The 25183-nt window shown below is 39.5% G+C and overlaps 1 protein-coding gene across 3 annotated transcripts in view; it reads left to right on the top strand.

Annotated features, from left to right (window-relative positions):
* CACNB1 (calcium voltage-gated channel auxiliary subunit beta 1) overlaps positions 1-25183 on the top strand; it is a 67851-nt gene that overhangs the window by 5926 nt on the left and 36742 nt on the right. For 2 of the 3 annotated variants that reach the window (XM_026679754.2, XM_026679752.2), the window contains exon 3: positions 20786-20905. In XM_026679754.2, coding sequence (XP_026535539.1) covers positions 20786-20905 — 120 coding nt within the window. Of the gene's footprint in view, positions 1-13252; positions 13387-20785; positions 20906-25183 lie in introns of those variants that run through there. The other variant, XM_087946249.1, reaches the window with a different exon arrangement.

Below are 25183 nucleotides of genomic sequence, written 5' to 3'. Positions count from 1 at the left end.
TACTCATAGGTCTCTTTTCATGAAGTACTCTGAAAATAAAGCAGCAGCAGGTGGTAGTTGGGAATGTGGGCTGTAATCCTCTATTTATGGTCTTGGGAGAAAGCTGCTCTGACTGAATAGGGCTGATTCTTGAGTAACTATAAAGTTTGGATCTATGAAATTGAACCTTTCAAATGAAACAAACAAAAGGTTAAAAAGTTATGATATTTATGTAGTTACTTACCAAGCACATCTAAATTATATTAAAGTAACCAAAATATCTTTATAATCCACAAGGCATGTCACAACTTTTGAGCACCCCTAATGTTTGGAAATTGAAAGGTAAATTTTTTTACATGTCCTAAATTGTCTCTTCACCACATGAAAGATCTAAATGATCAAAACAACAGAGGTAGAGGTGGAAAGTATTCTATGTTGAGGAGATGAACAAAGAGTTGAGTTGTACATGATGATAAGCCAAATTCAGTTATCCATTGAGTTCCTAAATTATGCTGGAAAGGAGACATATTTCAAGGTTTTCAGGATGAAACTTTGGTTTGTTTTTTTTGTAGATTTTATTGGTTTTTAAAGACAAACAAAAACAAACAAAACATAAAAACATCCAACTTTCTTCCATAAGTGTACAAGCAGTGTGTCGGTTGGTTTACAAATTTTTTGTGCATCCATTTCATAGTCTCAATTACAGTTACATTGCATAATAACTCATATTATCAATCAGAAATTGAATACCCTAGTATCATTATTAATCAATCATTTGACTATAATTTTGTTCATTCATACTTTGCGAGATAACTATAATTTACTTAGCTTATTTTATAACATTTCATATAATCCTCCCAAATCTAGAAACATTTTATAGATATAATAATAATTAAAAAAAAGAAATACATCTTTATATATTCATTGTTTTCTAAAATTCTACATATTTTAATATTATATTTTGTTGTCTAACCATTGATAGAAAAGGTCCCAAATTTTGTAAAATTGTTTATCCTCTTTTTTCTCTAATTTCAAATAGGATGAAACTTTGTTAAGCCATGCTGTAATTCTAATTTGTTTTCTATCTTAAAATGGTGAAAAATATTATCACAATTTTTCAATAATAGCAGCAAGATATTTTGTGGTATGAAGAAACTTCAGTGGGTTGACTATAAATTTGCCACCCAAGTATTATGACAAGTTTCCATTGGTTTATCAAAATAGGATGTTCATACTTCCAGAGATCACATCAATATTTACAGTGAAAACTTGCTCTAAAAGACATTTGTGAGTAACTGATTCCTGTTATTCTTGAAAGTGTGAGGAATTTGTATTTCAGATGATAAATATTAAGGCCAGTTATGTCATTTGTATAGCATAAGTTATTATAGAATTTTGTCTAATGTATGGAAACTCCATTCAGTTGAGCTCCGAAACATTTAGATTTCAAAGTCAAGTCAATGTCATCAATTTCTTTCAACTTGTACAAAATAGGCTACTGGTTTAGGAGCTTTAATAAATCTCTACAAAACCTCCCACCACAATAACTCTTCAAAAACTACAATATCACCTGGATCAGATAGTCCAAAATACCAAGTCCTTGAGTTGGCTAATCTGCCAAGTAACATAAATTTGGTTTTTAAACTAATAATTTTAAAAGCAGCTGAACTGAGTTGATTCACAATAATAATGAAGGTTCTATTTACATGCATCCTTACTCACTAATAATAGGATAATGGAATTGGAAGGAACCTTGGAGGTCTTCTAGTTCAACTCCCTGCTTAAGTAGGAGACACTATGCCAGGGGTCTGCAACCTTAAACACTCAAAGAACCATTTAGACCCATTTCCCACAGGAAAAAAAACCCACCAGGAGCCACAAAACCTGAATGGGCATGGCCAACTCGACGTCACTTACTCCCATGCAGTCACGTGACACACACCCCCTCCCCAGCCATACCTACCCAGGTTTTGTGACTCCTGGTTTTTTTTTTTCCTCTGGAAAACAGATATATATCTATATATATGTATATGTCTCTCTCCCTCTCATCTCTCTCCCTCATCTCTCTTTCTCCCACTGTCTCTCTCTCTCTCTCTGTGTCTCTCATCTCTCTCTCTTGTCTTTCTGTCTCTTTCTCTCTCTATCTCCTTCTCTGTCTCTTTCTCTCTCTTTCTCTCTCATCTCTCTTTCATCTCTCTCTCTCTCTTTCTCCCCATCTCCCTTTCTCTCATCTCTTTCTCTCTTATCTTTCTCTCATCTCTCATTTCTTTCTCTCTCTCTCATGTCTCTCTCCCTCCCTCTCCCTCTCTCATCCCTTCTCTCTCTCTTTTTCTACCTCTCTCTCTCTCTCATCTCTCTCTTTTTCTCCCTCTCCCTCCCTCTCATCTCTTTCTCTCTCATCTCTTTCTCCCTTCACCCCTCCCTCCCTCTCTCTCATGTGTGTGTGTGTTCCCTCGTGAACCATTTCCAAAAACAGGTTGGGATTTTTTTTTGCTGTTTTTTTTCTTCTTCTTTGGGTGCTTTTTACCATATGATTTAAATCAAGAGTCATTTCAGGTTCCCAGTTAATTGAAGCTCTTTCATCCCTCTGCTGTGGCTCCTTGATGGCTGAACCCACCACTGTCTGGCCCAGCCCCTTGCCCTCCCCTCCCACTCACTCCTCCCCTGCCCTGAGAAGAGAAGGGCAACAGTGGCAGATGGAGTCTCGCCCCATATTCCAGAGCAGGAGTGAAGTGCCCCTCTACTTGACTCTTCTTCCAGCCCTTCTTATTGCTGTGCATATCTCAGCCTCTCAGGGAGACATGCAACTTGCTCTCCACCCCGAGACATTGGCCGGGCCTGGCTGCAGCTGATGCTCTGTGTCATAATGGGCTCCAGAAGGAGGAGGGGATGCTGTCTCCCCCATTGTGCACTAAATTTAACTCTGCTGCGCAAGACATTGCAGGAGCAGTGAGCAGACCATGGAGGTGGGGAGAGTAGTGGTGTCAGCTGCAGCCAGGCCAGCCACTATTTCGGGGCAGAGAACGATTTGTGCGTCTTCCCCAACAGCCGAAGTGCGTGCAGTACCAACAAGGGCTGGTAGAAGAGGCAAATAGAAGGGCGCTTTGCTCCCACTCTGGAATATAGAGTGAGTCTCCATTCACCACCATCGCCCTTACCTTCTCAGGCCAGGCAAGGAGTGGAGTGGAGGGCGAGGGATGGGCCAGCCAGTGATGGCACAGAGAGCCGCAGCAGAGGGCCCAAAGAGCCGCATGTGGCTCTGGAGCTCCAGGTTGCCGACACCCGCCCTATGCCATTCTGGACAAGTGGCTGTCCAGTCTCTTCTTAAAAGCCTCCAATGATGGAGCACCCCGACTTCTGAGGGCAAGTTCTTTCATTGGTTAATTGTTCTTACTGTTAGGAAAGTTCTCCTTAGTTCTAGTTTTTTTTTTAATGATAGTTTGCTTTTATGGATAGTATCATAATTTGATCTGAAATCCAATATTTTTCATGCACATATTGTGGCATTAATTGTATGCATCGAAAGTGATTCTAACATAAATAAGGATCTCAATACTTCCCAGAATTAGGAATAAACTAACTTTCAAGATGAATCCACAGAGGAATTTCTGAATTTCCAGTTCCTTATTAAAACCAGCATTTGAGCCTAAAATAAATACTCAACAATAATCCTGAAAAACTATGGAAAATTAATTTCTCAATAGATCATTGCAATTTTCATAATTAAATACCACAGCATGTGTTTGCTAAAGAAATGTATTTAATGACCTATATTTGCTTAAAGTAATTTAATGGAATAAAAATAGGAATTTTAAAATAGAAACCAACCTTGAAGCTAAATTTATCTGAATCGCATTTATCTTATTCCACATAATCAAAACAATTATAGGCTCTCTCTCTAGATCTTTATTCATTTGTATCAAGGTAAAGGATAAATTAAAATCTACTAACAGAGAACTTACAAACAAAATTTATTTCAAGATAAAAGAAGGAATCAGTATACAACCTAAAGACTTAGTCCAGATTATCAGAAGGAACGCTGTGACTGAATGTATAAACATTGATTAATGATCGATTATGTGCATCAAGTCATATTAAGCTCCTAGCAGCACAAGGATAGATTTTCTCAATATATTATGGATAGATCTTCTTCATGTGTTATAAAGATTTGTGATGTCAAACTCCATATGGTATATATGATATCACACCCATGCATGAATTTTTTGATATATAAATATAAAGCAAGGTCTTATGCTTTGCCAATCCACTCCTTCTGTAATTTCTTTATGACTTTCAGAAATCATACTAGCACTTGGGAGAAGTTTTAAAACAAGATGTTAATAAAAGAGAGAAAGAGCATTTTTGATCATATTTTACCACCAGCCAGGCAAAGGCGGAGGTGTCAAAATCAGCAAGATGATGGACAGACTTGTGACTGATTCAAGCCCCACTCCCTTTATACTTGGAAGTGGCACTGACATACATGTTAAACAGACATATATCTAAGAAAAAAAACACACTTTTAATAATATTTTTTATTAGAGAGGTTATTTTTCCAATCTTTTCTAACATCTATATGAGGCCTAAGGGTAAGCTCATCCATCACATGGAGTACGGTATCATGCTAATGCAGAGGTGGGCAACTATGGCCCCTTTATGACTTGTGGGCTTCAACTCCCAAAATTCCTGAGCTAGCATGGCTTGCTCAGGAATTCTGGGAGTTGAAGTCCATAATTCATAAAAGGGCCATAGTTGCCCAACCCTGTGCTAATGATATTGTACAGCTTTCCCCTGGTGAATTAAGCAATGTCAGGACTGTCTTATTCTGGTACCTAGAACAAGAACATCTGCCATCTTTAGGGCTGGATGCATTACCTCAGACAGACCCAGAATGCAATCAATTAATAAATAAATGTTGTGATTTGTGGGTTAAATAAACCATACTAAGCCAAAGAATAACATTTTGGAGAAACCAAATGTAAAGCACCTAGGAAACTTCCTAAACAATATAACAAAACAGTTTTATGTTTCCAAAGAAATTGTAACTGCTGCATTTTCAATTACAGATCCAATAATGTCAGAGTTTATAAGCCCATATAAATCCAGACCAAATGAAATATTTAACAGTCAGAAATTCAACTGTTGGTTATACAGGCAGCTAGATGCTTAACAGGTTTGGCATTTTTGTCCACCTGTCCAGTTCGTTCCAAGGACTTGGGGTATGTGGATGTTGTTGTTTAATAATATTAAAATAATTATTGCAGGATGTTAGCTGTTCGAAGCAAACTTATCTTTTGATTGTTATGGTTGGCCATGTTGTCAACCAGATATTTAAATTTTGCTTAATGCTGTCCTTTCTCTTTTTTTTTTTTACTAAAAATTGCTTCTTTTATAATAAACATATGCAATAATACAATCTCAAGTGAATGCTTTGGCACTATCCCATAATCCAGTCCCTGTATTTATTCTGTGAAGCTATATTTAAAGGCCACTTAAAAGATTTTAAAAAATTGTTCATCAAACTTTGTTATAAACATCACAAGGGCATGATTTAAAATAGTAATACCGTTTTTATTACATGTATCAGCTTAAGAAACCAACATATGAGATATAAGGAATTAATCTACATGGAAACAGTATATAGTACCTAAGGGAAAATGTATGTACACGGTGGGAAATACGTTAACAATAGGGAAGGATTAATTTAACATGAGATAGCCATTCAATTGAATTCATATATACATGGGAAAATATGAGAAAGCTCACAATATGTGGCAAAGATTCTTCCGCTGTATGGAAAGAAAAACTATCTAGCTCAAAATCTTTTGGCAAAGCTAAATACTTCATATTTTAGAGTTCTACAAAGAAGAACTGGTTGTTTTTTCTTTGCTTGCTCAGATCCCAATAACAAATACTTTGTTTAGTTTAGTTTAGTTTACTTTATTGTCATTGCACCTTGTACAACGAAATCAAACGCCATCTTCAGTGCACATCATGACCATGACCATGAAAATAAACAAAAACAAACATCCTTCACCCTTCACACATTGAACAGAAAACCCCCGACACCGCATCAACACTGCACTATACAGTAGAATTCAAAAGAGATATTGCCCTGGGATAGAAGCTGTTTTTCAGCCTATTTGTCCTTGTTTTTATTATTCTGTACAGTCTGCCAGATGGTAATAGTTAAAAAAAAGGGTTCCCAGGATGAGATGGATCTTTGAGAATGTTTTGAACTTTCTTAAGGCAGCAGGAGCTATAAAGTTCTTCCAAAGAGGGGAGAGGGCAACCAATGATCTTCTGGGCAATGACGTTAACCCTCTGGAGTGCTTTCCTATCTGCCACTGTGCAATTGGTAAACCATACAGAGGTGCAGTATGTTAAAATGCTCTCTATGGTGCAGCGGTAGAAGGTCACCAGCAGTTTCTCATTCAGTTGTTGTTTTCTGAGAAGCCTCAGGTAGTATAATCTCTGTTGGGCCCTTTTGACCAGGGCTGCAATGTGGGCACCCCAGGTCAGGTCCTCTTTTAGGGTAACACCCAGAAACTTAAAACTGGCCACTTGCTCCACTCGGTCTCCATTGGTAAGCAAGGGCTGGGTGTCTGATCTGTTCCTTCTATAATCCACTATAAGCTCCTTGGGTCTTATTGGTGTTGAGGACCAAGTTGTTGTCTCCGCACCATGAAAGCAACTGGTCCACCTCATCTCAGTAGGCAGAGTCATCCCCCCCGGAGATAAGTCCCACCACTGTTGTATCATCTGCAAATTTAGCAATAGTATTACTAACTTGAGTGGGAATGCAGTCATGCACATAAAGAGTATAGAGTAAGGGACTCAACACCCAACCCTGTGATGTACCAGTGTTAAGAATAAGGGCTGAAGAGGTATGATTACCTAATCTGACCCTCTGTGAGAAGCCAGACAGGAAATCCATAATCCAAAGGCAGACTGAATTAGAAAGCCCAGTGAGAATGTGCTTCCAGAGACAATACCTTATTCTGAAGTAACTTATTAGCCTTCAATGAACTAGTTATAGATTTACATCCTTTATGTTTTCCAGCTGAGATAACTTTATTTGTGTCCATGTCAGATCTGGAATGTAAATTATTTTCAGTGTTATAATGGTTTTTATTTCCTTACCCATCTAAAATAATGTAGCCATTGTAATATTTACCAATATTATTGTTGTCTTATAGGGGAAGATGAGATTGATATTTGCTTGAACACTTGCTAAACAAACAACAAACAAAGCCTATATGATAATCAGATCAGAATACAATTATCTATTTCTGATTTTGGAGAATACTTACCTGTCAAAATGCACTAACATCTTGGGTAAATGTTACCTGCTTGTTAGAAGATATGAATGTGCACAGAAAGTTGGTTCACCCAATTCACTAAGTAAACCATAATATCATTAAGCAAGCCTGTGGTTTTGTTTGTGTGTAGCACAAAATTGTAAATCAGGTTTTGCAATCCATAGTGATACTCAATGAAACCCAGATAAATCATATTATAGTACTGCTTTGTGTGATTCAAGCATTTTTTTTTTGACAAGTGGTGATGGTTGTGTACACCCTCCAAGTTATCATCTGAGATCAAAGAACCAGCATTTGCACTTCCCCCACTACAATATTTTTGTTGTTCATGTTTGTCTGTTTTGGCAGCTTTGTCAGTTTCTTGCCTTAGCAAATAAAAAATAAACAGAAAACATTTCTTCCATTGCACAGGGAAGCAGTGAGGTTGCTATAGCAATTCTCCATCTGCTAAGTGTCTGGAAGGAAAGGAGTGAAGCATCTATCAAAGCATTTATAAACCAAATGAGAGGAACATCTTTCAATTTAGCTCTGGCTCTGGAAAAGAAATTGCCTGGGTCACCCTGAGAAGGTCTCTGTTTATGAAGACAGAGACAAGGGATAAAAAGATTGCAACATAGAGGATGGGATTAAAATATAATAAATAGAATAATAACAAATTGTAACCTTACCTATTTTAAACATGTTGAGCATGGACAAATACTGAAAAAAAAATCAACTGATCACTTGGCCATCAAAAGTTAACTTAAATGTATCCACTTCAGAAAATTGGTTCGACAAATCCTCTGAAGACAATTATACCCTGCCTATGATTTTTTTAAAGTTACAAATAAAATAATAAGACATCTAATTTATTGGAAGAATATAAAATGAGGGCTGCTGCTAATAGAAACTAATTCAGCAATTTAGATGGAATTTTGTCTCATTGATTCATGAGAGGGGAACAGCTGTGGCCCTCAAGACTCCACCTCCCATCAGCCCAGATTCCTGGTTATCTTGGTTGGGACTAGTAAGGGTTGGAGGCCAATGGCCTTCGTTTAAAGGACCACCAATTCTCCAATCTTGCTTTTAAAGGGCCACCAATTCTCCAATCTTGCCCCATTCATCTGTTTTGATGAACGAAGGCAGGAATATGCTGTGTTCCATATAGGCCCAACATAGCTGTTTTAAAATGAGGTCAAGTAAGAAAAATAGAAGGAAGTAGATTTTTGAGCATCCTGTTTTCTTCAGTTTGTTTTTTTATTGGGTTGTGTCTCCTATAAGGCAACATTGTCCACTTGATATTACCAACTTCTGTACTCCAGATAGACATACATCATGCACGTGAACTTTGTTTTGAATGTGTGAATGGAAAAAAACAAAGAAATGGAAGAAGAGTGTGAGGGAGAGCCTCAGTGACCTAGACTTGCATTGCCATAGCGATGACATAGGAGGCAGTTGCTATGGAGGAGATCCCTAAGCGATCCTTCAGCATAGCACCAGCATACATTTAAAGGTTATCATGCTATGCAAGCCCTGCATTTACAGCAGAGGTCCTTTGTGATACAGAATATCACAATGAGTCCAGACTTAGGGAACTGGGCACAAATCGTGGCAAAAAGTTATTTTAGAATCATAGCAAGGGGCTGTTAGTATTTGAGTGAGCAGTTTGGATAAGTGGAAACAGTGAAGCTCAAGCTAGTTTGGAGGAGAATTACAAATTTCTTCAGTGAAAAACATGCAGCAGGAGAAACCAAACTCTTTTAGTCCTCTTTTAGTCAGCCTGTGTAAATCTGCATCCCAAATTAGCAATTCAGAGCTCAGAGCTTTGTAGACTTTTGTACAGTCTACAAAAGGAAAGGCTTCTTCTTTCTCCATCCCAACTGTGGCTTCCATATCTTGTTGATTGTAGACTGTGGGGAAGTAATTGGGAGAACAATGTGTGGAGTCAGAACAGGGATGCAACTAGATAACATTAAGGAGATTTGGGTTTAAACAGCTTTAGATAGCACATTATTATTATTTTCTTCTTCGTGATACCTTCAGGCTAATAGACTGAGTGATCCAAGCCAGTATGGGTTTTTTATGAGTTACGGTTAGTATGCTGTTCAAAGTCAGCCAATCATGGTTTGTTCAATAAGTAAATCACAGCTAAATCTGTGGATTCCATTTCAGTTTTTCAGATCTTTGTATCCTCAGAGCCCTGCTGTGACCCTGATAACTAAAAAACCAGACTGACAGATTCTGCCTATTTCACATAGGAAACAGATAAAGTTTATAATAAATTGTATATATACAGAGAGAGAGAGAGAGAGAGAGATAAGCACACGAACACACATGCATGCGCATGTCTTATTACTCATGAAAAATATTTTAAATAAAACAATGTACAATCCTGAAATAGGCATAGCAATTTAATTGTAAAAAAAAAAAAACCTAAAAAATCTCCCCACTATCGTATCTGCTTACATGATATCTCTTCATCTACTCTGAAGCTTATAGCTATACCCTGGACCAGGTCATGAGCTACCCAAAGTAACTTATTGTGTGAATATATTCACTGTGTATATTATGCATTCTGATTTATTTTTCAGCAAAATTCCCTATAGCACCGGTAATTATAGCTACGGTAAGAATGTGTACTGCTCTTGGCTCCTTGTCAGAAAATGTGGATGCCACATATGGATAAAAATCTGAAATAGAGATTTCAGGAAAAGGATCAAGGAAGCAGTGTTTGTAAGATGCAGAATTATCAGCATCAATAAAATCTTAGGGGAGTCTATGACATTAAGAAATGCCATACAAAGGTTAAATCATTTTTAAATGTTTGTAAGGAGCAATGATCCAAGATGACAAAAGGGCTTGTACTCATAAAGAAAAGCAAAACACTTTATTGGAATGTATATGTGATTCCTTAATATGCACACATTTTCTATACTGATATGCAACCAACTCATTTTTTCCACAGATGAGGTAGAGAAGATTCCTAATTCTTCATTCAAATGCATTTGTCTTCAACAGTGTTTTTAATGCAACTATGATAGCAGTTGCATCATATTTTAGGCTTGAAGTTGCGTCATATTTTAGGCCTGCAAGAAGACACATGTACATTAATGAATAACAGACCTGCTGTCCTTGTATTCATGCAAGATGCAGGGAACTAATTATGAATTATTTTCACTGAGTGCATAGCTAATGGATTAGATTAAAGAAAACCCCAATGCTGCCACCAACACCCTGCCTGGGAGGATGTTTATCTCAGGGTCATTGTGACATTTAGTCCCACTATTTCAGAAAACAGAAATTCTTACATTCCAGGTCTCATTATAATACTAAATTCCAATTCCCTCAAATGTAAAGTTGTAATTCTGAATGCAGAGAGCACTGGATGAGTATATTATGTGAACCCAACCATTCTGATTTGTAAATCATGATTCATAATTTAAGACCTGTGAGATCTAATGACTTGTATTTATCCAATAAACCAACATTAAGTAAACCAATTAATTTATAATATAATGGCTAGATGTGGAAGTAAATTAGACAATCAGCTTCAGTAAAGTATAAGCAAAGTCTTTCTCATCACTTGGAAGAAAAAAAGAATGAGGGGGTTGCTTCTGCCTTTGTTTTAGAGGAGAAGCAGAGTGTAGAATTTCATTTTTTGGCTACATCAAGAGTCTTTAGTTCTCCATGAAGTGGGGCAGGCACAGCAATAGCAATAGCACTTAGACTTATATACTGCTTTACAGTGCTTTACACCCTTCTCTAAGCAATTTACAGAGTCAGCATATTGCCCGCGACAATCTGGGTTCTCATTTTACCCACCGTGAAAGGATGGTAGGCTGAGTCAACCTTGCCACAAAGACAAGATGTAAGAAGCAGTGAGAACTGAAAATAAATATCCCATTGCTTCGATTGTTTTATTAGGTTCTTATTAATTGCCCAGTATTTTCCACAGGGGTGTGTGTGTTAAAATATATTCTTATCTCAGAGCTTTTTACCTATCCTGCTTTCCCTTCCAAAGCTTCTCTTAGAGTCTTTTATTACTACCTGCTAGCTCATCCTTTGTCTCTCTCAAGTACATCCAAAGTGCATTCAGAATGCTTAGAGGTTAAAATGACTTCATTCACTGGAAGGATTAGCATGGATCACATTGATTTGAACTGTTAAGTTGGTGCACAGTTTGAACCATCCTTTTTAGCCTAATGAAAAACCTCCAGGTATGAACATGGTAGATAAATTACTACTTTATATAGAGTTATCTAAAAAAGAGATCTTAACATGCATGGCAATGAGATCCTTGAAAATTGAATTATTCATTCCAATTGGAATTGGAATGCTGAATTTAAAAGCAATTAAGGAACCTTCCATATAGGAATTTGGCATTTATTCACACAGTAGTATCATGAATGAAGCCCATTTTCTTCCGCTTGTGCTGAAGAGGGAGCTCCATGGAACATTGAGGTTACCTCCGTAGCTGGTAACTTCCATTAGTATTTTCTCCTTGAGTCCACCCTCCCTGTAGTTAGAAAATATCTGGAACACTATGTGAATCTTATTTTTTTTTTGCAGAAAGACTTGTTTTCTTCTTTTTTGTTACAAAACCAAACTTGCTGGAGTACCGGCAGCCTGCCAGTGTCACAGCTTCCTTGTTGATCAGTTGGAGGAATGCTAATCTGCTCAGGAAGAATTCTTGATAACTGTGTAAATATTCACGTTCTCACAATATAATCTGTTTTTTGGGTGGCTGGAACAGTTGCAATGGAAACTTCTTGGACTTGTAAAAGTCCTCTGTCTGAAACTGGCTTCAAATGACCTTTTCAAATTCTTCACTACATTTCTTTATTTATTTAATCAAATCCGTATGGCTGCCCATCTCACGGAAAACACTGGGTGGCATACACAATCCTGTATAAACAGTAATAGCAATAGCATTATTACGCTATAATACTTATATACTTATATTATGCTTATATTATTATATTTATTATGCTGACATACCACTTTATAGTCCTTTACCATACTTTCTGAGTGGTTTATAATATAAACATTATTTGAGGGACCTTAGGAAGGTCGGGAGCGATGAGGTCTACTTTATCTCAGGGGAGAGAAGATTTTACAATACAGACACCACCACATAGGGCCCACCAAATGTAGCATTCTCAACATTGAAAATGGTAACATATCCATTTTGTGAGATCTGGTGAGACAGGTGCATGAAATTAGGGAAAGGTAGTCCCTCAAATAACCCAGTCCCATACCACGTAAGGGTTTAAAAGTCAATCTCAGTACCTTGAATTGCGTCTGGAAACAAACTGGCAGCAAATGCAGTTTCTGCAGCAGAGGTATAGCATGTGCTGTACCAGAAACACACATAACTGCTTGCACTATTGCATTTTGCATCAGCTTAAACTTCTGCATACATTTACAGCGAAGCCTCATATTTTATGGGCAAAACATTGGTGGGAGATTCTCCAAGGAAGAACTTTTACAGGGATTTCTTAATGACAAACCTCCTCCTTTGCGATAATAGAAGCATCACTGCCGAAAAAAACAAAAAGATAGCAGTGGTAACGGCAGCCCAAAATAGGGATATTCTTAAGTAACTGAAACGCAAAGAAATTATACTTCAGTCCTGAAAATGTGTCTCAAATTCTCCTGTCCCTTGGAATAATTGCTAAAGCAAATTTTCCTTCATCAAACAGCATGAGAACTAGTACGAAAAAATGAAGAATTCCTTTGCCCAGATTCATTCACATACATACATACATACATACATACATACATACATACATACATGTAGTCTAATCCTGTAATATATACTACTGGGTTGCCATATTCTCCACAAGATGATGCTCTTTCTTGCTTTCTAAATTACCCCTCATTTCAGCCTGGGCATCAGCTAGAATGACTTTGGCGTAGCCTCACACGCCCACCCACTTGCTGGGATGTCCAGTCCCTGGTCTAAATATACCACAGCTGTTTGCTAATGTAGCAGAATGTTTGTAACCTGAGAGCCCAGGAATCGGGCAGAGCCACCTCTGTCCACATATCACCAGGCCTAGGCAGCATGGAGACACCCAGCAGCAAAGACCCGAGACCTGCTTTGGTGAGCACTCCTGTCTCTCAGCCTTACCTGGCCTCATGGGAAAACACCCCTTTTCCATGGCCTTCCATTCCCCCCTGTCATTAACTTAGCTCCCAACCTGAATTCGGGTTTTTAGGTTCGGAATAGACACCCCTAGTACCCTCCTAGCCTTTTCAATGCCACTTTAATAGAAAACCTGTACGTTCCAAATTCTTTCCTTCCTTCCCCATTTTTTCGTTTCTCCTTTACCCCCAGAGAAACTGTTCTATCACCTGTTCTACTCTAATTTCCCCCTTACAAAGCAAATGTACTATGACAGCCTTTTGTTTTATTTTCCTTCTTCTACCTACTAGCCTTTCCAAATATAATTTGCAATATTACAGTTGTACCTATTTGGTCGGCTAGCCCCTAAATCTTGATTGGGAACTAGAAGTAAATCTCTGCCAATTTTTTATATCTTGGAAATGATTCTGCTTGGTTGAGGAAGGAGTGTGAAATGCTTTATAAAAAATAGTGATTTGAAGAAAATTAATGAACTCTGATGTTTTTGGGCTAATAGGATTTTTCCCCCAAAATTTCTTTTGTGAGATGCTGTATATAGGAATGTGCCCTAATCTGAAAAGTTGCTTGTTATTCTGTCTCGTATTGTAAGATAAGATAGTAATCTTATGAATTCTTATGAAATCTTGCAAGGTTCACTACATGTAAGAGTGCTTTTAACTCTTGCACATGCAGTCATCATGCCTGAAGGGATTTATTCTTTCACTGTTTATTGGAATAACTACAATCATTTTTATTTGAGTGTTATGATCATATAGTGATGATTGTAAACTCATATAGCTATAAATAAAGTGTCGGGAGGTAGCTTCATATTAATTTAATTTAGAATAAAAGATTGTGAAGGTATTCAAATGTCACCTGCCTTTTAAATTCAATTCATTGTTTTCCCAATGACACCACCACTTTTTTCCTGATGATTTTGGCTAGATCAACTTTTTCTAACCTGATGATTTCCAGATATGGCTACATTAGTTAGAAATACATTAGATAGTCTCAATTGAAGAGAGGGAGGGCTAAGCTAGATTTGTGTGTGTGTGTGTGTGTGTGTGTGTGTTTTCATCCGCTTCTGCTTTCTGATTTGGAAGTGAATGTGTTGGATTGCACTATAATACTTATATTTTCTAATCTACTGTCAGAGGTTCCTTTAATTCTAGACAAGTCCAGTCAGTCCTTGATGCCTACTCTTTTCTCAAAGAACAAGTCTTAAATTTGCACATTAATAGTTAGAGGCTACTTGCTTTGTTTCTGCTGACTCTAGATTGCCAGGACAAGTACCTCAGAACTGATTTTTGAGGTAAAGGTGGACTTTGGTAGAGGGGAGATGGATGTCTTCTATGGATATGATAAAATATGTTTTTCTCTTGAAGGAGATATACAGTAATCTCTCAGCAATGTCCAGGATTAGAGGATATTCTTGGCATCAATATGCCAAGTCCCCAGCTTTAATTCTTAGTATTATAGGCCATGGAAAAAACTTGCTACCTGAAACTCTACTGAGACATAACCAATCAAGGTAAAATCAGTACTGGACTTAATGAGGCAAATAGCCTGATATAGATAAAGCAGCTTTCTAAAGGGAAATTTTACTATACAATTTAACACATCTCTAGTCAAAAGTATAGCAGGACTGATTTCCAGATAAATGGGTATAGGGTTACATGTAACCAGGCTGTGATAGGAAAGTGACAAAATTCATGTTCATTTTTATTTTGCAAGAATATCATCCATATAGAGAAAAAAAAACTCTCTAAGAAAAGTATTTGAAATTTGTCTGATTAACCAATCCCACTTCTCTCTTTGAAATAAAAATCACCACACTATATATTTCTCTGCAAATAAGACTTTGGAGAGGGATCAGTAATTTGGACTGGGTTTAAAATTAGAAAACAATTAGAAAATTAGAATTTAGGTTTCAGTTCAAAAATAAAACCACAAATTCATTTCCAATAAGTTTTCAACTTTTAGATATAGCTATGGGAAATAAATAAAACTGGATATACTATAACCTTCTTTGAGATCTTAGATTAGGTGGGAAGCAAATCTTAAATATACAGACCTTGGTTTTTACACATGTAAAGAAAATTTTCAGAATGTACTACTAGTCTGATGTAACAGAAGGATCATATGGGTGAATACAAAGATCTGGTTCATGCAGCATGCTAAGGAAAATGTGGCTTGTTTGATTTTGGCTTAATGCATTATGTAAATTCATCCCTTGTAGTTTTAAGCTATGATCTATGAGTTGGCATGCTATGTAAATTCTGATCCTCATGGTTTATTCAGCAAAACTATGATTAAACAAATACAGTGATGTGGTTCAGTACTCATATCACTGTATTTGGTTAATCATGATTTTGCAAGCATTGGGATTCACATTTTTGCTTGCTTTAATAATATAAAATAATGGTTTATGTGAACAAATACTTTTGCCACTTGCCACAAGCCACAAGTTCAGTCACTTTTGCCACAGATCAATTTTATGCTCCAAAACATCTCCATCACAGGACATCCACCCTTAATGTCTACACTGGTTTTAAACAATGAGGCTCTTGCGCATACATATTACAGATAAACTAAACCACATACCAGCTTTGCTAATGAACAACACATAAACGAATAAGCCGTTTGCATCTCAGAAGAACGTCATCAGCACTTGGCTCTTTTGAACATCAGTCTGTCGATCTCATGCATTGGAAGCAAAGAAGCTGTAGAGCCAGCAAGACTCTTGCCCAGATTTCTCTTTTTTAATCTTTCTTCCAAGTGGGAGAAGGACAGCCGGTGCCACTGGCTGGATTTGCCGTTCTTGCCTATTTGCAGTTTTGTGCTTCTGGAAGTATTAGGCTGTGGCTTCAGCTTCCAAGCCAGTGCCTCTGTGCATGCTTTTGAGCACAGGGAGGAGTGTTTGTGCTGTACCCACAGCTGTATGCCTGAGCTGCCACCTGCCAGGATGTACCTGTATGAATGGGATGATGATTCAGAGGCGGTGAGTAATTGCATATGCCAATTTCGGTACCTTGCATTGCTTATGTCTGCCTTTGCCAAATTACTATCACTCTTTGCTCTCCTCTGTTCTGCCAGGGTTCTAATCTGCATCTCTTCCCTTTCTGATCTTTTTCTTTCAGCCTTCCTTGTCCAGGAAAATTGTCCATTTTTAAACTGGTCAGAAAGTTGCTAAAAGAAACATAACTTGAAAACCCATTCTCAAATCAGGTCAAGTTATTGAGTTGGGACAGAACTTGACAGGACCACTGGAATACTACTTAACATTATTTCCAGCTGTGATTCTCTTCTTTCTTTTTTTCCTTTTTGTAGTGGTAGGGGTTGGTGATAGCTCCATCTTCCCCCAAATGCCCTTTTCACAAAAAAGAAGATTTCACATATCACAAGCTTGGTATTTTTAAGTAGATTTTTCCAGTTTCTATATTGCCAGTCTTTATAGCATACTTATTACTTAAAATGTGATTTTGTGTTTGTTTATTTCTGTGCATAAATCTGCCCCAACTCTACCTTCTGTTGTATACCAAATGTTGGGTACATTAGGCTGAGATGCTGCCTTTAGGCCCATATGGAATGTAGGCCAATTGCAGCTGTGTCATTTGTGCATTTTGTGTGCATAGAAGCTACCCCAGTATATAAGTATCTCTGGGATTAAAAAAAGCCACTACCATGTGAATTTTCAGTTTTGAAATTGAAGCAGAAATCAAGTTTCAACATTGCACCTGGAAAGAGTCAAAATGAAGGACGAGGTCTTTTTGCTCAGCTTTTCCTCTTCTGAAATCCTCTGACCGTTGCCCCTGTGTCTCCTTTTGTGAATTCCACCATATCTGTCTACTTTGTAGGACATTAGTTTTTTACTTCATTTTTGGGATTTGGGCAAATTCAACTGTCCAGTCTCCTTCTCCTAATAGGAAGTGGCTGCATTCCTTTAGCTTGCAGAGTGGCCTCCTTTTTTCAATTGAACAATCAGCTAGAGCGGGGGTCTCCAACCTTGGCAACTTTAAGACTTGTGGACTTCAACTCCCAGAGTTCCTCAGCCAGCTATGCTGGTTGAGGAACTCTGGGAGTTGAAGTCCACAAATCTTAAAGCTGCCAAGGTTGGAGACCCTGAGCTAGAGAAACCCTTTGGTCTCCGTGTAGCTTCTGTTTTCTTGGCACTGCATCTGCAAACTTATGTTTGCAAACAGTGACAATAAAGTGCAATTTGTAGGAAACTGTGGGCTTAAATAATGGAAATATACCCTCTTGGAGTTGGAAACATTTTCCCAAAAGCAATCAAATTCCCACAGAGCTACTTTAATAGGTGAACCAAAAATTATCTGTCTAAATTGGGTTTAAATAAGCATCCCCATTCCTTCCATCTTAGTACTTGATTGGCAACTGCCTGGAGAGCTGACAGCTTTTCCACACCTCAGCTTTTGCAGAAATTCTGCCTTCTCAACTAAGCTTCCTGGGGGGCTGCTAATTAACAGTGGCATTTCAGTCCCTCAGACTCTCTCCAGTCAAGTGACCACTATTCAAGAATTGTCAGGAGCATTAATTATCTATTAATCAGGAGAAAAACATTATTTCTTCCCCAAAGCCCTGACAAAAGACAAAATAATTACTACTTGTGTATTCAGAAAAGATTCAGCAGCACTTCTATTAGACAATTTGTTTGCCTGTGACAACCAACATGGAAATATGGATATTCTTTTTATTTTTTTATTTTTTAAAGATATTTTATTTTTTAAAAACAAAAATACAAATCTCTATTCACATTAACAGTGTTTGTGTCATTATTATTATATACCTCTCCTTTTATATGTAAACATCAACTCTTATTTCTATCCTCCACCCATTTGTACCACCTATCCCAAACTGCGTAATAATCCGAATCATCTTTGCCTCTTAATTCCATTGTGAATTTATCCAGTTCCACACAATTATGGGAATATGGACATTCTTAAATGCATCACATCTGGGATATAGGTAGTCTTCAACTTACAACAGTTTGTTTAGTGACTGTGCAAAATTACAATAGCACTGAAAAAAGTGACTTATGACTATTTTTCACACTTGTGACTGCTGCAGCATCCTCATGATCACATGGTTGAAATTCAGACATTTGGCAACTGACTTGTAATTAAGAAGATTGCAGTATTGTGGGATCATGTGATCACCTTTGCAACCTTCAGTCAATGTTACTTATAAGGTGACCAATCGTCCTCCTTTTGTAAGTTCTGTCCTCTCTCGAAAAGTGTCGTCCTACATGTCCTCCTTTTTGATATTTGAAGACTAATCTGTAAGTCTCTGTATTTGATTTATGCCAATCCGATCCGTTGTGTGTGATGTGACGTATTTGTATTTGACATGATGATTCGTCAGGGTTTGGTACAGTGCGGCGAGACATGATTATGAGACGCATGCACTCCCACAGGATAATTGTTTTGAGAGAGTATGCCGCATGCAAGTGGCTTTGTTTTTTTTTCTTCAATTTATTTGTGTCCTCCTTCTCATTGTAAAAAAGTTGGTCACCTTATTACTTAACAACCATGCTATTAACTTAACAATTGTGACAAGAAAGGTCATAAAGTGGGGGAAATCTTAACAACTGTTACACTTAGCAACATAACTTTTGGATCAATTGTAAGTAGAGGACTACCATTTTCTGCAGAAAATGATCAGATACACAAATAAAGTTAATTTAGAAAAGAAGACAAACTAAATTGAATTATTTTAAAGGAAACTTGAATAAGATCAAATCATAAGAAAAGGAGAAATCCAATCAGATATTTGCAAGACAAAATGGTACATTTTCTCATTTTTCTGAATGTAAATCAATAATAATCAAAGTAATCCTTTACTGAACATAGTCCACTGACAAGTTGTAGGGAAGCAATAAAATCTAAATTGGATGTATAAATATAACTAGCCTATAAAACAGCAAAGAATGTCAAGTATAAATTCTGAGAGATTAATACTTCAAAAGAAATTGTTCAGAATAAACAATCGTTAAAATTGAGTACTGTAAGGTACTTATTTTGTTCTAAGAGAGGCAAATTTATTAGGCCCTTCAGAATAAATTGCTATGTTACAATTGAGTGGTCTCTTCAAAAAATCTTTAAATAAGAGATAGGTTAAACTGTCTCTAGAGCAAAACTGAATGTAAAACTAAGAACTAAGTTTGTTTTAATCTATTAACTATCATATTTAATCTATCCGTATTTAATCCATTTCCCTTGTCTTCAGGGATGGGATTCAAATTTTTAACAACCGGTTCTGTGGGCGTGGCTTAGGTGGCGGGCGTGGCTTGGTGGTCATGTGACTGGGTGGACATGGCTTTGTGGTCATGTGACTGGCTGGCCGTGGCCAACTCAATATCACCCACATCGAGGTACGCATCTCCTCGCCTGGCCTCCCTCTCATGGCTGTGGGGATGCTGCAACAGTTGTAAGTGTGAAAAATGGTCATAAGTCACTTTTTTCAGTGCCATTGTAACTTTAAATGGTCACTCCACACAAGCAAAGTACCAGCAAAGGAGGGGAAAAAACTCCAGAGAAGTTCCTGAGACAGGAAGTCTAGTCCTGCCACAAGATTGTAATAAGGGTTAACGGAGAGGCAGTTTCTGTAAGCAACACCAGAATGTTTCCTTCTTGCCTTTCTTACAGGATTAGGTCAGTAATTTCTTCTAACAACCAGTTCTCCGAACTGCTTAGAATGTAAACAACCGGTTCTAGTGAGTATGTGCGAACTGGTAGAATCCTACTCCTGCTTGTCTTCCCCCAATGATGACTTCCAAACGTGTTCATTTTGATCTGGGAACCTCTCTCCAGATGAAGTTGCTCAATTTCTGGATGACTTGGGGGCTACAGGTTGTTTCCAGTGCTCTAAAGAAGCGATCTCATCCCTGCACAGCTGGCTAATCTGCATTTTCCCATTTTCTTCTTTTTGAGAAAGGGAAATTAAATGGGAAAAAGGAGAGGAAGAGTGCCCAGAAACTAGAGCTTTTTTTGAATTTTGAACTATACCAACATCAGTTTGCTATTGGCAACAAATAATTGCCTGGGGACCAGGGGCATGATTGCTCTGTGGTAGAACTTCATGCTTCATCTTTCATACAGTACATTTAATCCAGTCAGCCAGGAGCTCAGTCAGGGCTATTTACCAATGTTCTGGAAATATGCAATCACATTAATTGGTTTATAGGCTATTATTTGGGTATTACACAGTAGACAGCCACCTTTTTCAGGTGACATCTGGTATCCTTTTGGGCCAGACTAGTATTGAAAACTATTGCATCCCTAGTGTCCTCTCCTTGCCCAGGCAAGCATCAGGGGCTTGACTTCATCTTTTTTTTTCCCACTTCCTCACTCCTTTTCAGGGTTCTGCTGAGTCCTACACCAGTCGCCCATCTGATTCTGATGTGTCCTTGGAGGAAGACCGTGAAGCCCTGCGCAAAGAAGCAGAACGTCAAGCATTGGCACAGCTGGAGAAAGCCAAGGTAAGTATCTTCTTCCTGCAGAGTTAGAGAATTCGGATTCAGAAAACATCCTTTTGCAAAGTCGCCTGTTTATCTGGCTTTAGACTGGGAGGCAAATATACATCTTTACGTTCCAAGGGACTGCAATGCAGTATGCGAATAACAGGAAAGCAGAGGTTTTCATGAAGATCAGACTATGTTTCCTTCACTTTATGAACGAGAAAAACAAAAGTTACTCCTTATCCTGGTGAACTGGGATATTTTTTCTTTGCATCAGATGGACAAACCAAGACGGCTTGTATTACATCACGGGTGTCAAACTCAAAGCCCACGGGCCGAATCCAGCCTGCAGGGTGCTTAGATCTGGCCCACAGGCCACACCCTGGAAACAGCAACATGGCTCTGCCAGCGAAAATAGGGCTCACAAGGGAGGGATGCATGCGCCCCCGCCCAGCTCTGTTTTTGGCTGCGATGGCCTCCTGCAACCTTTTGCCAGCAAAAACAGAGCTTGGGAGGGTCACACGTGGGCTGCAGGATGTCAAGCTGGCCACGCTCATACTAGCCAAGCCCACCCCATCGATGCCCACTCATCCCCCCAAAGTCAAACACAACCCTGATGTGGGCCTCAATGAAATAGAGTTTGACACCCCTGTACTACGTCTACTGAATGTTGTTGTAAAAGATAGCTTATATTCATGGCAAAAGTGTCGTCATAAACGCACTCCTCCTGCTTTTTTTTTTTTTTTTGAAGTTATACCAGAGCAGAAATTTTCTCTAGAAAGAAATATGTCCCTTTCTAACTTTTCTTCATGGAAGGAGAATCTGCTTTTCCAGAATTCTTAGTATTCCTTTTCTAGGATTGTATATCCAGAGGTGGGATTCAGCTGGTTTGGACAGGTTCGGGTGAACTGATCATTAAGATTTTGCGCAATTCAGAGATCTGGCTAATCACACCACTGGCTGACCCCTCCCACTGCGCCCCATCCATCCTGCCCCTCCCAGTCACCTCTTATCTCACCTTGCCCACCTTGGCTGCAGCATCATAGCAGCTGCTGCTCTCTGACTCCCTTGCTCCCTTGCCTCGACCACGTGGCTCCCGTGGCCCAGTCCACTTGTCTGCCTTTGCACCCCAGACTCTCACGCAGCCCAGATCCCTGCCAAGCTTTCCTTCCCCATTCCCTGCTATGTCCCATGTGGCCCAGCTACCTGCCTACCTGATGAGTCTTCCTTTGCCTCTTTGCCAGCATGAGTAGCCTGCAGCTGCTGCCTCCTCTTTGCTGGCCCAAACTGAGGCAGCAGCCGCTACCTCTTTGCTGACACAAGCAGCCTCCAGCCACCGCCTCTTTGCTGGAGCGAGGGGTCTCCAGCTGCTGCCTCTTTGCCGGCGCAAGGGGCCTCTAGCTGCCTCCTCTTTGCCAGCATAAGCAGCCTCCAGTCACCATCTCTTTGCCGGCCATAACTGAGTCAGCAGCAACTGCTGCCTCGCTTCGGGCCAGCAAAGAGTTGGCCTCTGGAAGCTCCTTTTGCCTAAAAAGAGCACTTGGTGGAGGCCCCTTGTGCCCGAAAAAAGGTGGTTGGAGGATGCTCTTGCCAAAACAGAGCAGCGACTGGAGGCCCCTCACACCAGAAAAGAATGGCAGTTGGAGGCCACTCTCACTGAAAAAGAACGGCAACTAGAGGATATTATCACCAAGGAAGAGTGGCAGACAGAGGCCCCTTGCACCAGAAAAGACCAGTGGTTGGAGGCTGCTCTCGCCAAAAAAGAGCAGAGACTGGAGGCCCTTCACATTGGAAAAGACCGGTTGTTGGAGGCGGCTCTTGCTGGAAAAAAGCGATGGCTGGAGGCCCTTTGTGCCTGAAATGAGTGGTGACTGGAGGCTGCTTGCACTGGAAAAGAGTGGCAGTTGGTGGCAGCTCATGCCAAGAAAGAGTGCTGTTGGAGGCCCCTCGCGTCTGAAAAGAGTGTTGGTTAGAGGCCGCTGTCATCAAAAAGAGTGCTGTTGGAGGCCACTCTCACCAAAAAAGAGCGGCAACTGGAGGCCTCTCATGCCAGAAAAGAGTGGCAGCTGGAGGCCGCTCTCGCCGAAAAAGAGTGGCAACTGGAGGCCTCTCATGCCAGAAAAGAGTGGCAGCTGGAGGCCGCTCTCGCCGAAAAAGAGCGGCAACTGGAGGCCTCTCATGCCAGAAAAGAGTGGCAGCTGGAGGCCGCTCTCGCCGAAAAAGAGCGGCAACTGGAGGCCCCTCATACTAGAAAAGAGCGGCAGTTAGTGGCTGCTCTTGCTGAAAAAGAGCGGTGGCCAGAGGCTCCTCATCTGGCAGAGAGGAGGAAGCTGTAGGCCAGTGTCTCAGGGCACAGTCATGCCCAGCTGGACCAACAAAGGCCAGAAGTAGTTGCCCGCCATTTCCTGCTGCAAAAATCATTTTAAAAACTCTGACTGTTGGGTAGCGAGATCCAGCAAGAGATGTCGGAGAATCACTGTTGCTGTTGCTGCACAAAAGTAAGTCTAAGGCTCTGGCCATTGCCACTGCCGCTTTGGCTCGCCTGCGCAGCCCCCACCTTGCCATGAGTGACATCGAGTTGGCCACATCCACTCAGTCACATGGTACCCCAAGCCACACCTACTTAGTTGGATCTCACCACTGTGTATATCTGATAGGAAATAGTTTTTGCAAACAGAGCAGAATAGAATTTGAGATGTAATATTATGTAACTTTCTCAGAGAAAAACTTCCTTAAAGCCAATTTTGCCCTGCATGTAAAAACAGCAGTTCAGAATGGCAGGTTTCAGGGGTGAAATTCAACTACCTCAAGTTTGAATCGGTAAAAAAAATCACCCCTGGTTGCTATTACTATTATGCCAAGTATACCAAGCCATGCCCACAGCCACGCCCACAGAGCCAGGGCCAGAAATATTGTGAATCAAACTTCCTTTTATTTAAGCTTTACTAACTTAAACAGTTTTGCTTCCTGATTACTAGATGAAAATTATAATTCTTTATTTTGTTAAAGACCAAAGTCCCTTCTGGCTCAAAATAGTTTTCATCAATAATTCTCTCTTTTTTATAATTCATTTTTGTAGAGATTCTGCACTGTAAATTACTTTAGTTGCACTTGAAATTTCACCCTGTAGGAGGAGATTTGTAGTGATCTACATCAGGGGTCACCAACCTTTTGGACCTCAGGGACCACCAAACTCATAATTTTAAATCCCGGGGACCACTAATATGAATTTTGACTGACAGTGGCTTGCTGACATTGGTGGGAGAGAGAGAGAGAGAGAGAGAGAGAGAGAGAGATCTGATTTAACCTGTCTCTCTCCCTCTCTCTCCCTCCCTTTCTCTCTCCCCCTCCCTCCCTCCCCCCCCCCTCTCTCTCTCACACACACACACACAAACACTCAGAGGCAGGGGTGGGATTCAAATTTCTTAACAACCACTTTTTGGACATGGCATAATTTGTGGGTGTGGCTTGGTGGTCATGTGACTGGCTGGGCATGGCTTGTATGTAAATATTATAAATATTTATGTAAATATTGATTTTTTATAAAAAAGAGCAATTTTTACCCCAAAGCAGGCAAAGCAGGCAGGCAGATTGAGTTGCTCACAGAATTACAGATTCACTTAGAGATCTATCTATCTATCTCCAATTGGCTACCTGAGTCTGTCACATAAAATTTGCTTGCAAGCAAACTCATAAAATTTCCTAGCAAGCAAACTCACAAAATTAACTCACAACACAGCATGTATGTAAATATTGAATTTTTTATTAAAAAAGAGCAACTTTTACACAAAATCAGACAAAGCAGGCAGGCAGATTGAATTGCTCACAGAATCACAGATTCATTCAAAGATCTATCTTTCTGCCCTCAGCTAGAAAGCACTGAATAATAGAAGCTTCAGTCCTAAGAAAGGTTCTTTTAAGCAGAGCCGAAGATCTAAAGATTAGCTAGAAAGCAAGAAATCCAACGATTTCCTGCTTTCTAGCTAATCTAAATCTCCCGGCACAGCAGAACAGCTGGTGGTTCGGGGGTGGGGGGAGGAAAAATAGCAAGTTTGCCAGGTAAGGAGTGAGTGGGCTGGGAGGGTTCCGCAAGCCATGTGGGCTGCGCAGCCTTGTGTTCCTGCGCAGCCTGGATTAATTGCTTTGGGGGGGGGTGTGCTCTGGGGTGACATTTCTCTGCGGACCAGCAAAATTTTCTTGTGGACCACCAGTGGGCCACAGACCACCGGTTGGCAACCACTGATCTACATGATATTTGGGGTTGACTAAACAGCTTTCTTGTGTAGTTTGGATTAGTAT

This window comes from Notechis scutatus, chromosome Z, assembly GCF_049901735.1.
Source record: "Notechis scutatus isolate UNSWTSFEM ecotype Mainland chromosome Z, rNotScu1.2, whole genome shotgun sequence".
Lineage (NCBI taxonomy): Eukaryota > Metazoa > Chordata > Lepidosauria > Squamata > Elapidae > Notechis > Notechis scutatus.
Note: the sequence above shows the minus strand (reverse complement) of the source record. Positions and strands in the feature narration are given on the sequence as shown.